Below are 14018 nucleotides of genomic sequence, written 5' to 3'. Positions count from 1 at the left end.
TAATCAGCACAAATCATCTGTTAATCTGTACACTCATATTCTGCATTAAATATTATCTTTACTTCATTCTAATGTCTTTCATGATTGAAATAAGATTGCTATACTCTCCTCGCTCCTGGGTGTTTGTTCCATATGCCCCTTTCTAACTTTGGGCACCTGCCTTTCTTAAGGTCTTTGCACGGCCCTGATAGCTTGCAGATATTGTAAATATAGTGAAGAAGGAATATTAACTTATGAAGTAGCATAAAATGGAAAATAAAGTGCACATACCTCACACATAAACACAGTCAAACTTAATGTGAAAGAAGTTACACCATTTCTCATTTAGTTATTTTTAACTTATTCATTCTTATCCTCATTTCATCAGCAGGACTCTGCTCCATTCAGCCCTTCTTCATTCTCATCATACCCTCCTCCTTCAGCCCTGCCGGTGTCCGCAGTGCGCATGTCCTCTGCCTCCTGCCCCACTACTGGATGCTGCCTGCAGCTGGACGATGCTGGAGGAGGAGGAGGAGGAGGAGGAGGTGCGGCTCGCGCGGCTCCACCCTCGCGCAGCAGTGCGCAGTTTAAATGGTGAGGCTGTGAAATTGACGGGGGTCATTTGGACTGTTCCTTTGTGGAGTACCTCGTCAACGCCGGCTGCTCCAGACCCTAACTCTCCAAACCCAAAACTCCCCTGAACTAAATTTCTTCACATTGTGTGAGTATAGCATTTTCTATGGCGGGTCGTTTAACGAGTGGTGATGCTGGAGTGCACTTGTCAAACTGCATCCATCTCTCAGTTTACTAACTTTAGATGCGTTTGAGGAACAGGAATTTGTGGGGCTGTTTTCATTCAACATTAAACATGATGCTAGAAAGGAATTCTATATTCCTATATCAGTATTTAAGCCATTACCATTATTAGCTTTAGCTTTTTGGTAACCTGTTTGCAATTTACATCACTTCTTAAAGTTACTTTTTGAAAACAGTGACACCATTTAGGTGCAGGCAGATGTTCAGGTCCACTGTAACCTACATTATTGAGCCTATTAATACTTCTCATTCATACATAAATTTGTGTATTAATCAAGTGTATGAGACACTGTAAAAATCATGCTGCATTCACTGTACCATGCTGCAGTGCACAGTAAGGAAGTAAGGGGAAGTTGGGTCTGAATATCTCAGTAAAGAAATAGGCTCAACTCTAACCATGGAGTTTCCTGTTTTCCAAATATGGTTGTATAAAGCTGTCTGTCTGTCAAACTGCTGAAACTGTTGTGGCTGAGGATGCAGACGCTTTAGTGAGAACTGACATTTTTCACACGTCACCAATGAAACCTGTCTGTGATTGTTTTAGAGGAGTTGATAGTCTGGTTTCATTTCATTGTTAGATCTCTCCACTATTATGTACATCAATGACTAGTTCAGTGATGGCCACATTTGCTTGCCTTTGTTAGTTTGAGATGTTCATCAGCTCAAAGAAACACCAGCATCACTCTTGTTTTACACTGAGAAGGACTTCTACTAGACTTCTTAGTTTGCTGGTTCTGGTGCACAATGTGGCAAAAGAGGAGGAGTGTTTGTGCTATGGCTTATCATTTTTTACCAAAGATGAGGAAGGAAGTTATTTGTTGACAGCTTATTTCGCTGTCATATTTTTATTTAAATGGAGAGGTCTGCCTGAGGATATTTGGTCTAATGGGACAAACCAAGTATCATTTGTCTGTTTGAGTCTTTACGATTTAATTATTTTCATGCTGTAATCACAATCATCATACAGAGGCATTACTGCGAAGATGATACAGGAAGAATGTTTGTGGAAACAACCAAGAGAGGAAATGAGTTAAATCATTCACAGGCCCTGCGGGTCAACCTCTTTCACCCGCAAGTAGAAATAGGCCAGTCAGTCTCCTGGGTGACATTTCCATGTGTTTATTATCATTTTAAATAGAGATTATGAAATAAGTAATTGTTACTGGACATGTCATAGATTTGTATTGTTGTTTTCTTCTCAGCCTCGATGGGATGTGTTTGAGAATGATGGTCAGCATCTGATGATAGCGAAGGATCTGATAATCTTAAGTGAAATGTGCTTGAGTTGATGGTTTGTGGTCGGCTAAGCAGTTCTGTAAGACTGTGCTAAATGCAGCGTTCTTGTGGGTTAAATTTGTTGTTTGTTTGTTTTTTCAGTCATTTACGGTATGACTGTGAACACATTAGTTACAATGGAGTATGAGTTGTCAACCCAAATGCCTGAAAGAATGTTGGCATGGTACCTTTCTGTAACCTGAGGATATGTTACATTTGGATGTTATTATGTAGCGGATACCTTGAAGCTTCTAGTTGAAAAACCACTTGATTATGGTTCAGAAAAGATTATGTTTTGGCTTAAAATACATGGTTCTGGGGGTACCATCCCCAAACACAATGCTTTTTGTACCACTACCCCCACTGGACAAACAGCAGGGCTGCAAAATACCCCCATGTGATGCCTTAAAGTCCCTGGAAACACAGCAATGACTCATTAATTCACAACTGGTTTTGTTGTCTCAATCAGTGGTTTGCAGCTTAGCAGGCTTTCGCCTCGATGACACGCTATCCACCACCCTCTCCTCCTCCCAGTGACAGTCAGCTCATACACTACTTCACTTTAGAAACGATATGATACATAAAAACGTGCAAATGTAACGTATTGTTGGTCTGCAGAAACTACAACACTTTCATCAGGCGATTGGTAAGCTTAGTCTCATGGCTAATGATAGATGTGCTGACAAACAGGGCCCTTGTCATACGTAACGTTTCCAGTCAGTCTGTATCAACCTGTCAGCCCCACTTCAGACGGCTGTCTGCGATATACTCTGGCTGAGTACAGAGCGGTGTTGATACAACAGAGAGAAAGAAAGAGGGGGCTTTGAGAAGGTATCAAGCCACAGCGGTGAGAAAAGTTAAAGGGATTGAGGAGGAGGGCTTTGATTGGCTGCACATACTTTAGCACGCGGGGGGAGCGTCAGGAAAAGTCTGTTTACTTTTATCTGCAGAAGTAGCTGATCATCAAAGCGTCAGCTGGTGCCCTCCTCGTTCCCTCAGAACTATGCTCAGTTCACTGCACTTATCCAGCGGCTCTGCAGCTTTTGACAAATAGGAAGTGTCTGTCTGTGCCTCCAGTTAATATTTATGCAATATCTTTTAGAAGTTTCTGGGTGGTTTGGTTTGGTTGGTCCCTGGAGAACGTTTATTGGTTTCTCAGGAGGTTCAGTGGCTTTTTTACATAGTTCCCACTCAATTAAAGTGTGTGCCAGTCTCGGTGTGCAGAGGGATGGAGAGGAGGGGAGTAACAGACTGTAGACATGAGTGACTCTGTCTGTAATCCAGGAACCACAAGTTTTCAGTCATTCAGAGGCCAATCCCATTCAACATATCATAATGTTGTTTAATGTAGTGTTAAACTCACTGGAGCAGTTTTGTTTGGTTGCACATATAGTGCAGAACAGGGGGATGACATATTTACAAGCTGTACTCGTTACTTATAGTTTAATAGAGTTAGGTTCAGGTACAATTCTAGCATTTCACAGTGCCTCCTGCTGCAGGTGCTTCTCCCAGACATGGCTGATTCCCAGACACTTGTTCATATTTCAGCCACTGCCTGCTGCATTTAAAAAACGAACGTGGCCCATATGAAGCATGATTGTTAAAGCCCCGGGCCCCCCTCAGGCTCCCTGCCTCGCTGTTATCATTTTGAAGTAAACGACGAAGCCAGCAAGAGACATACTATTCCCTATATGGGCTTTGTTTGGGAGTTCACTTGCCTTGCTGTTTAGGTCCGCAGAAAAAGAGTCCTGCTCCAGAGAAGGAGCCCTTATATGGTCATCACAGCACGAGACTGAAGCCTCCAAGCAGAGAGACAGGGCGAGAGAGGGAGAGAGATGGAGGGGGAAAGACACGGAAAACATGGATGTTGTCAATTAAGCACTGACTTAATGACTGAGTATGAGTAAATGCTCGTGAGCATTAATGGTTTGGGAGTATTACAGATAAAGCCGATGACAACATGTGTTGGTCTTTGTTTGTGAGTTAATTAAAATTTCCCAGCCTCAATCTTTCTATCTAAATTAGGGAGGGGGGTTGTTTGTGCGTCTCCCTTGTGGCGTATGTGAAAAGTGTGGGGTCGAGAGGGGGTGGAGGTCTGTGAGAATGACTGCTCTCTGGAACTCCCCGATGGATAAAACATGTTAACCCTTTGAGTTACAATCACAGGCAGGAGGTAACTTTAGCAGTGTGTCTATTAGTCTGATAGCTTACTGCAGTGTTTAGTTAACCCTGTGCAGAAACTGCTGTCTTTTTACCCAAAAAGAAAAACCAGAATACTTGCTGAAGGGTTAATATTCATGTAGGGTGTGTATTATAAAGTGTGAAAATACTGTGATTCTAATTGATGCATCACTGCAAGATCATGTCCTGTAAAATATTAACGTTGTGTTGAAGCCTCATTTCTTGCCCCCTTACTTTTGTATTTCCTGCCTTTCTGCTCTGTTCCCTCGTGCCTCTGTTCTTTCCTAAGTTCCTTCCTTCCTCAGTAACTCACTTTCTCCCTCCCTCCTGTCTTTGCTTCCTTTATTGTTTACCCTTTTTCAACATCTAATTCATTTATTCTCTTCAACAGCTGGCCCTCCACCTCAGCCCAAGATGTCCACCAAGGCCCCAAACGAGGACGAGAAGTTCCTCTTTGTTGACAAAGACTTCATAAACAGCCCCATGGCTCAGGCCGACTGGGCCGCCAAGAAGCTGGTGTGGATCCCGTCGGAGAAGCATGGCTTCGAGGCGGCCAGTATCAAGGAGGAGCACGGCGACGAGGTGCTGGTGGAGCTGGCTGACAATGGCAAGAAGGTGACGGTCAACAAGGACGACATCCAGAAGATGAACCCGCCAAAGTTCAGCAAGGTGGAGGACATGGCTGAGCTCACCTGCCTGAACGAAGCCTCCGTGTTGCACAATATCCGTGAGAGGTACTTCTCGGGCCTTATTTATGTAAGTATACAGTAAAAACATGGAAATGCTCCCACAGTCATTCACTCACACCCAAACAGCATGTAGCTACACATGTTTGTATCTGAGCATTTTCTGTTGACCTTATTAATTCCCCTGCAGCTGTTACAGCCTGTTTAAATCTTTAGTTTGACATTGCGATGTTGCATCCACTGATTACCATTAGGGAGGGGGATTTGATTTTCCCTAGCCAGTCACCAGAGACCAACATATCCGCCTGAATCTAACATCATTTTAAGTCCACACTAACATGTAGCTGTGCCAACATACTTGTTTGAAGGAAGTTTTTAAAAGTGGATTAGAGCGAATTTAAACCAACTACGATATTCGGCGATATTGAGAAGACATATCGATTTAGAACAGCCTCAATAACAGCGTCCATCTTGTCTATAGCAACCGCCTTTGTTGTTATTACTCCAGTGCACTGCTTGACAACAGCTTGGCTGTGGTCAGCACTGATAAAACTTGGTAAAACATTTATTTAAACGTAAATGGTGATGCATTGAACGCCCTGTTTGTTTCACGAGTGCTCTGCTTTTTAATACGGTGGGGTTTCATTCAGTTCAATTCAAAGGGGCTTTAGTTGCCTGGGAAACTTACATGACTTTGCCAAAGCAAGTGAGAAATAAAAACAAAAATTAAATGCACAATAAGTAAAGATCTGTGAGAATTTCAAAATATATACACGTTGCTGCTGATAAGGTAACACCTCTGACACACCCACCAAACGAGACAAAAATTACCTCAAGCTTTTTGCACACTGTTTCGAGAAAACATGTTGTTAAACCTGGAAACTGTAGCAAAATGGTGCACACTGTTTTCAGATTGAACATCCCCCCTTGGCAACGGCATTAGTCCCCCCGTGCCACTCATTGGTCATTCTTTATTTTAACTGAGAAACCACATGTCACGAAATTGGTGGAGTGGACAAACTCCAAGGTCTGGACCCATGTAATAGATTCCCTTATCCTCATTTGAACCTGATCTTCGAACAGTTCTTTACAGTATTTTAATCTTTACTGTTGCTTTCTTCCCCTGACTTGTTTAATTCCTTCCAACTATAGAAATACAAGAACACAAACATGTAGCAATGCTCATCTCCCTGGTCTTTTCTCTCAGACATACTCCGGCCTCTTCTGCGTGGTGGTGAACCCCTATAAAATGCTGCCCATTTACTCAGAGAAGATCATTGACATGTACAAAGGGAAGAAACGACATGAAGTCCCCCCTCATATCTACTCCATTGCTGATAATGCCTACAGGAACATGATGCAAGGTAAGTTTTCTTGTTATCCCAGTGTTTGAAATGTAAGGTTTCTCCCACGTTGCATTAACATGCAAATCACATAAACTGGAAACATAACAACGATTGTCCACAGTTGTGTGTTTTCAGTTTATTAGCTCTGTGATGGGCTGGTAACCTGTACAGAGTTTGAATGAATGATGCTGAGGCATGACCAGGCAACACCTACCTATCATTTCTGAGTGCTACCTTGCCATTGGAGCAGAGTCACAAAGGGTAGTGGTTGAAAACTTCCCCTATGAAATGGAACAATCCTTCAAGACCCTGATACGTCACCACTATGCCGGTGTGTACATAAACAAGTGGGTGTTGCCAGACATTGTGAGTATCTTCTGCAGAGGTGATTTCTCTTGCATAGGCTAGAGGCAACCTTTTGCGTTTTTTAGAATGCTCGTGATTCATTCCTAACTTAATTGTCACACTATCAATTGCCCAAACAAGTCATCAAATAAACACCCTAGCCCTAGATGTGAACATGCAAAACAAAGGGTTAAAGGTTAAATGGTAGGAGTAAGGGGTGTATTAGGACTGGGCCTTGGTGTAACTCATTGACAGCCCTCACACATAACCAAGCAAAGTGTTAGTGCGTGCAGTGTCAAGCTGCTGGCCTTGTATGTTTCCAAGTGATTTCTGTCAAACTGAAGTGTGTGCTGGAAGCTTAAAAGAGCCTGTTGTGGGTGAGTTGTGGTATCAGCTGTCAAAAGTCTTGCTTCTGTCCAAGTGACGACAGCTGGCAGCATTTAGCGCCGTCATGTCGACAAAGCGGTTAATGAAAACCACAAACAGGCCGATGCTGTCAGGACTTTCAGATGCAGAACTGTGTTTATTATTATGTACAGTCCAAAAATCAGCTCCAAAGCTCCACCTGCCTGCTGTCAGTGCATTACAAAGTAAGCTAGTAATGAAAAAAATAAAATAAAATAAAATCTAAGAGGGTATTTTATGGCCTATTTGAGAGTCAGTGTCTTGTAGAGGTGACGATAGTGGCCTTGGCAGAGTCGTGCTTACAGTAAATGGCTTTTGCATAAGCTTGCAGTGGTGCGATTTTAGAGCAGCTGGTTTCCCATAGAATCGGTTTCTTGTGCTTCCAGGGGGTCGTGCCCACTGGATTCCGTGTTGACATGAGGATGTTCTCTCAGAGGGGTTGACATCTGGATTGAGAGATGGGTGGAGGCAGTAAAACATTTCCTGTTTCAGCAGCCTGCCCTTCCTCATTCACATCTTCTGTGGGTTTTTTTTCTCTTTTGGTCAGAATGAATACCACAGATTTTTTTTCTGGTGCAAGAGAGGAGAGTTTAAAGTTCCCATTAAATGGGTTTGAGATTGTACTTACTCTCTGCTTTGGTTTGATGAGTTTCCAATGAAACAGGATGTTTGGACAGGACTTAGCGCAAAGTTAGGAAGTCATTTTTTAGAGAGCTCCAAAGAAAGTGGGATTATCCGAAATCTTCCGAAACCATACGATTCAATCTCTCTGCCTGATGTAACTGCTCAGTCATTTAAGTCACTCAGTCAGGATGATATGGAGGAGTTGACCCAAGCTCAAGCTCCCTTCTTCAATATTCTACATCAATATAGCTCATGATATAGCTTTGGCGTTTTATCCTCATATGAATGTACAAGCACTCACAAGCTAAGCAAGTGCATTCAGATACAGTATGAAAGCTAACTTTTGAGCGTCAAGTTTCATTTCTTATGTGGTCTGTTAAACTCATTGTCTCTATATTTAAAGGGAATTGATACTTTAACTAGTGCTGAAATTATATCTGAGTCTGAAAGCTCCCAGAAATGATTGATCATGTGAAAAGAGGAAGTGAAAGAAATACAGCTGCAACAATATCCAATATGTGGACAGACAGACTGTTACGATCCTGTTCAGTTTGCTAAATTATTTTGGTATTATCCTGGTGAATATCCTAATCCTTTTTGAGTCTTTGATAATGTGGATCAGTGCTTTATCTTTTATTTTATTTCATCTTACCTTTATTTAACCAGGAGGAAAGACTCATTGAGATTAAAAATATCCTCTTCAAGAGTGCCATGACCAAGACAAGCAGCAGCACAAATAACACACTTCAGACAAAAAACAAACACAAACAATTTAGAATTAAATGAAAAGAACAGCTCATAGAAATTATGATATACCAAAAAACATCACAGACAGATGTGACCACTTCCAAGTAATTTAGAAACACTTTAAATGCGTCCAACGAGACCAGCCCCTTAAGAAATAAGTGTGCAACTTATTCCAAGCCAGCGAAGCAGCATACATTTTCACCCTTTTCCTCAGATCAGTGTGGACTGTAGGAACATTTAGCAAGAATAAGTCTTGGGAGTAAAGACAGTAACTTCCCATACTTTTTTGTAGGATATAGATCCCTAAAGGAGAAGGTAGAACACATAGCTTTACAAATAAGAATGTACCAATAGTTAGGGCTGCAGGTGGACAAGGCAGACCATCCTACCTGAGCAGAAAGAGAACAACGGCGAGTAAGGGATTTGAGATTTGTAATAAATCTCAGTGGTCCATGATAGACAGTATCCAGCGTGTGTAGGCACTGTGAAAATACATGCATGTATGAAACATGCCCATAGTCCAGCACAGACATTAAGGTGCCAGCAATAAGGCTCCTTTTTGCCTCGAAGAAAAAGCTCTGAGAAGTCTCTGAAAAAAACCCCCACAATTTTAACTTCAGATTTGTTCACCGGTTGTTGAATGTGAGGTTTAAAAGACAGACAATCATCGGTTATAATTTCAGGATATTTGTAATGAGATATAGACTCAGAGCCCATGTGAAAAGCATCATGAGTTTTTTTGTCAGCATCCAAAACACATTTTAAATCTCACAAGATACACTGTACAGTATCAAAAGGAAGTTGAAGCTGACAAATAGTCTGGTTTGGTGTAGATGAAGAGAACTAAATCACAGCATCTTCGGCATAAAAGCCAAAATTTGCTTACTGCTGTTTCTTACTTTGACAATGTAACTGTCATTAATATGTATATATTGAAGGATTTTAAATTCAAGCAGGTCAATACACAGGAAATACCAGTACTGCTGTGGTGTGTAAATATAGTGTGACAAGTAAACAAGAAGGGGCAGGATTGATTGGTGTTTGTGTGGGTGTTTGGATAACGCCTCCTCAGCTCATCCCTGCAGAAGAACCCATGCAGCTGCAACTCCAAGACCATTTTGAGATGATGGGAGAATCACATGTTTGTTACCAAAAAAAGAGTGTGTTTTGATTTGCTGCATTTATTTCAGACTAAACAAATCAGACGTTTGCTCAAGCTTGTGATATATGAAATGACAGTTAATGTTTCAGACTGTGGACCACCCATTCAGTTTAAACATCTAAAACATATCTTTAAGCTGCTTTTTTTTTCTACAACAAAGACAGAGTGAGCAGCAAAAGCAATGATAGCACTGTCAGTTCATAAATACAAAAGACAAGATAATGGCAAGCTATGAAAGGGAGGTAATAAACATTTAAAGGTTCAGTATGTAATTCTGGAGAGAGATAGTTGATTACTGAGTCCCATGTCCAGGTCGTCAAAAACCAATGACCTTGGGCTGGTAGTTGGACTGAACCACCAACCACAAGCGTCGGTCTTCAACAACCTGGGCTTCAGACTTTACAAACAACCATCTTTCTCCAGAATTACATACTGCACCCTTAATAAAAACAGTCTCATGAAAGTGAATCTTTCAACATGACTTAAGATGTGATTTAAAATATGTCAGAGATTATAACATAGTAACCTCTTTAGACGAGTTGTTTCAAAGCCTGGGATATCTGACTTAAAAAGAAGTCACCTCTTTTATTTAATCCAGACATAGTCACAGTCAGGAGGACCTAGATGTGGTCCCTCAACTCAGTCACAATAAATGTTGGCTTTTCTGCAAACCCCGGATACATTGCATTTTTACATTATTATGTAGTGTAATGTTAAAGTTCAGATTTCCTTATGTTTCAACAACACTTTGGTTAATGTGTGGCTAGGTTTAGGCACAGAATCTGCTTGGTTATGCTTAAGAAAAGATCATGTGTTGGCTTTAAGTAGTTGTGTTATGTGGCATCATCTCTTGAAAAAAGATGTCAGGCGCACACTCTAAGACTCGATGCAAAAATGTTTTCTTTTATTCAAGTAACAACGTTTCGACTAGACCGTCTTCATCAGGGTATCAATACCCTGATGAAGACGGTCTAGTCGAAACACTTCGAAAAGCACTTGTTTTTTACCAAGGCATTGCTGCGTTTCGGCCAGGATATTGACATGTAAAGCAGTTGTTTTTTAGTGAGTCTTTGCTATGTTTTCAGCAGCTTTTTAACCACCAAACATGAGTGTTTTTGGAGACCTGTCACACCATTTCCAGCCGGGATGGTGCCATGAAAAAAGGTTGTTTTTTGTTGGGACATCCTGGCGTTTTCTGCTGAGATGATGCCACATGTGAAGAGAGGAGGCGCGCACACCAGGTTTGGAGAGGTGCTGACCGTTGATGAAAACATAAAATAAAAAAAGCATCCAGATATACTACGAGTGACAACAGGGGCGATTCTAGGATCAGAGGTTTAGGGGTGCTGAGCACCCAGAGAGCTGCCCGGCCAGGCAAGATAAATTTCACTGTTTTGTACATTTTAACTCAATTTCATTCCTACATTTGTGAAAGAAAAGCACAACACTTTTTGGGAAAGTCTGTGACTAAACCATCAAATCTGATAAAGGTTATTTAAATGCTGAGCCACAGCAAAAGAGGAATGGATTGGAATCATAAAAGAAACATATCGTAACCCTAATTTCTGGGGGAGGATCACTCATTTTGATACAGCAGCTCCTCAGCATACACATAAACAGTATGTATGTTTCTGGAGTAAACCAGCCCCCTATAGTGAGTACCAAAAATACTAATAAGAATACTAATAAATAAAGTCCTCTCTCTCTCTTTGTACTGTCAACCAAAAGGCAAATAACCAAACAATGCGTTTTATATCTAATAAGAGATAAACTGATACATTGATCCAACTTACAACATTATTCTAGATAGATAGACCATTTGATCTTACACTCTTACCTGAACCTGCTAGATAGATAGACCATTTGATCTTACACTCTTACCTGAACCTGGCTCTTTTTTTAAAAAAAACAATCTTATATCCATGATGAGGCTGTCTGTCTTTCTGTACACACACACACACACACACACACACACACAATAGGGCATCCAGTCAGTTAGCTAGTCAGTAGCACCTTGGCTTTAATATTAACACATGCACATGACACAACAGCCAGCTTCTCTCATTCCAATTCAAACAGAGGACAGTGGTACTGACCACCTGTAGCTAGAAAAAACATCAGCTAACTCCTACCTAACAACATAAACAGTGACCTATGATTAAATGCAGCAAAAATGAGGACTGGTAATGATAATAATGTGTTGGTATTGAGTGGTAGAAGTTAAGAAATGTGCCACATATCCTGGTTTAAGCCAGGTACTTACACCACTACTGCATATCACCCACTCTGGAAGGCAGCGCATTGCTCTGTGCAGATAGAGCGCTCAGAGCCCGAGTCGGGGAAAGGTGGGAGGGATGGGGTGGATCAAACCATTTTTGAGGCAAGGGGGAGGGTTGCTGTATTTTTGTTGTTAAAATATTATGTTTCAACCAAGTACTGTATGGTTTTGACACTTTTCTAACTTGTTAAAAAGGGACATACAGTTAAAAAAAAAAAGAAATCTCTCAAATTTTAGGGGTGCTGGGATTCAATCTAGGGGCTAGAAACGCCTATGAGCGACAACAACATTCAGGGAGCATATCGAGCTCTGAGCTAGCCTAAGCAACAGCTAGCCATTACTCTGAAAATAGGTTGGAGATGCGAGAAGCTTTGCTGAGATGGAGCCAGGGCGAGATGTTTTTCAAACAAGCAACACGTCACTCAGCCTTTTCACTGGAACATGAAGCAGGTTAGGTCATTTTCATTGGGAGACACTAAACCTGATATTCTCTCTGTTGCTTGTTCACATCGCATCCAGTTAGGAAGAGCTGCCAAGCTTTAGGATGGTCTTAGTATAAATGCTTTCAATAAGCCTTTATACACAAGAGTCCTCGACTATCAAAAGGTTAAGACTAAATCTACACAGCTCTAACCCCTTTTAGCCTTTATTGTATAACACTGTGGCTGGCAGGGAGTTGTTATTGTTGACGCATCAGTGGGAATTCCCATGAAGTAGGGACTAATGATGCAGGATGTCTACACCGAGCACTATAGAATGAGCAGTTCACATGTTAGAGTGGAAGTTGTGCATAACTAAAGCAAATCCAGATAACTCGCTGAAGCTTTGAGACATTCTTCCTGCAGTCTTGGCTGAGATCCCATTCCCCCGAAATTATGCCTCAGTCTTTGATGTCCAGGAGATAAAAATGTGAAATTCCCTCAGGGAGTTTGCTGTCCCCTTGAAGGCTCCCTGCAGCAGATGATTGATGTGTTTCTCCTCTGTGCTCCACACAGGTGCAAAGTCATTGACGCTCACATGTAATCAGATTTTGAGGTTTTACCTAACATGAACAAATCAGTGTCACGAAAATATTCTCAATATTTTTGCAGAGTCCCGTCTCTCTGAGTCTCTGGTGCACAACTGAGTGTTGTTTTTGGATGTCTTACAAAAGCTCACGACTCTGGCCACCTCTCCCTCTCCCTCTCTCCTTCTGCCTTAATTAGGAAGTGCAGAGAGGGAACAGGCTGCATTTTGTGTGTGTACGTAAGGAATGGAACAGCAGCCAAAGTCGAGGCCAAACGGAGAAACGGCATCCGTGCTATTTTACAGTTCAGGGCAGGCTGCACACTGTAACACAAGGTCATAAATCACAGGATGGAAATGATGACGCTGCACATGAATGATGTTCTTCACTGTATGAAGATGAAGAATTGTTGGCGAATGCTCCGTGTTGTGTCTTTTTTTCCCCACAGCTGGTCATTTTTGCAGTAAAGCATTCAGGTGTCATTTACTAAGAGGTTTCATGTGGAAAACTGACAGCAAACTTATCTTTTCTGTCATCAGTACTCCCTGTACTCCCCCAGGAGTGGCTTGTATTAAAGGTTACAGTTACAAAATAGCCTTACATGGACTCTCTGGATTCTCCCAGGAGCATTTTTGGAGACAGTACAATGACTCATTGCTCAGCACATTCAGAGTTGATTTTCATGGTTGAAAATCTAAGTCTTTGTGGGAGTTACATGTTTCTTTAGACACAGGGGAGCCTTCGCAAATCACACAGCCTTCTCGAAGTCTTGAACTGAGTCCCAGCCGGTGTCGTAAGTTTAACAGTCGATTGATCGCCATTCCTTGAGAATGGCTTGTGGTTTCACATGTGGTATGTACAATAGTGTCCTGAGCTATTGTGCATGACTGTACACATATCCTCGAGCCAAACGTAGGGGAAGAAGTCCACGTGCTTTTAATTCATAATAAAAACAACATATTTGTATGTTGGTTTTTGCAGATTCCTTTGGTTTACCACGTCATTTTGATGCCTTTATAAGTGATCTGGATACTCACTGTTATGTTTGTGAATGAGTCCCACAATTTGACTAACACTGTAAACTTTCTTTGTTTCTGCAGATCGCGAGGACCAGTCCATTCTCTGCACGTAAGTAAAATTTTCTCACCTCCAAACTCACTTTTGTTGT

The 14018-nt window shown here is 41.5% G+C and overlaps 1 protein-coding gene across 1 annotated transcript in view; it reads left to right on the top strand.

Annotated features, from left to right (window-relative positions):
• The first annotated feature begins 386 nt into the window (after positions 1-386).
• LOC126389942 (myosin-11-like) overlaps positions 387-14018 on the top strand; it is a 44715-nt gene continuing 31083 nt past the window's right edge. The window contains 6 exon segments of the mRNA XM_050043961.1: positions 387-651; positions 654-680; positions 683-700; positions 4643-5007; positions 6145-6301; positions 13951-13978. Coding sequence (XP_049899918.1) covers positions 495-651; positions 654-680; positions 683-700; positions 4643-5007; positions 6145-6301; positions 13951-13978 — 752 coding nt within the window. The 5' untranslated portion in view covers positions 387-494.

This window comes from Epinephelus moara, chromosome 5 (assembly GCF_006386435.1).
Source record: "Epinephelus moara isolate mb chromosome 5, YSFRI_EMoa_1.0, whole genome shotgun sequence".
Classification (NCBI taxonomy): Eukaryota; Metazoa; Chordata; class Actinopteri; order Perciformes; family Serranidae; genus Epinephelus; species Epinephelus moara.
This window is presented reverse-complemented; position numbering and strand designations above follow the sequence as displayed.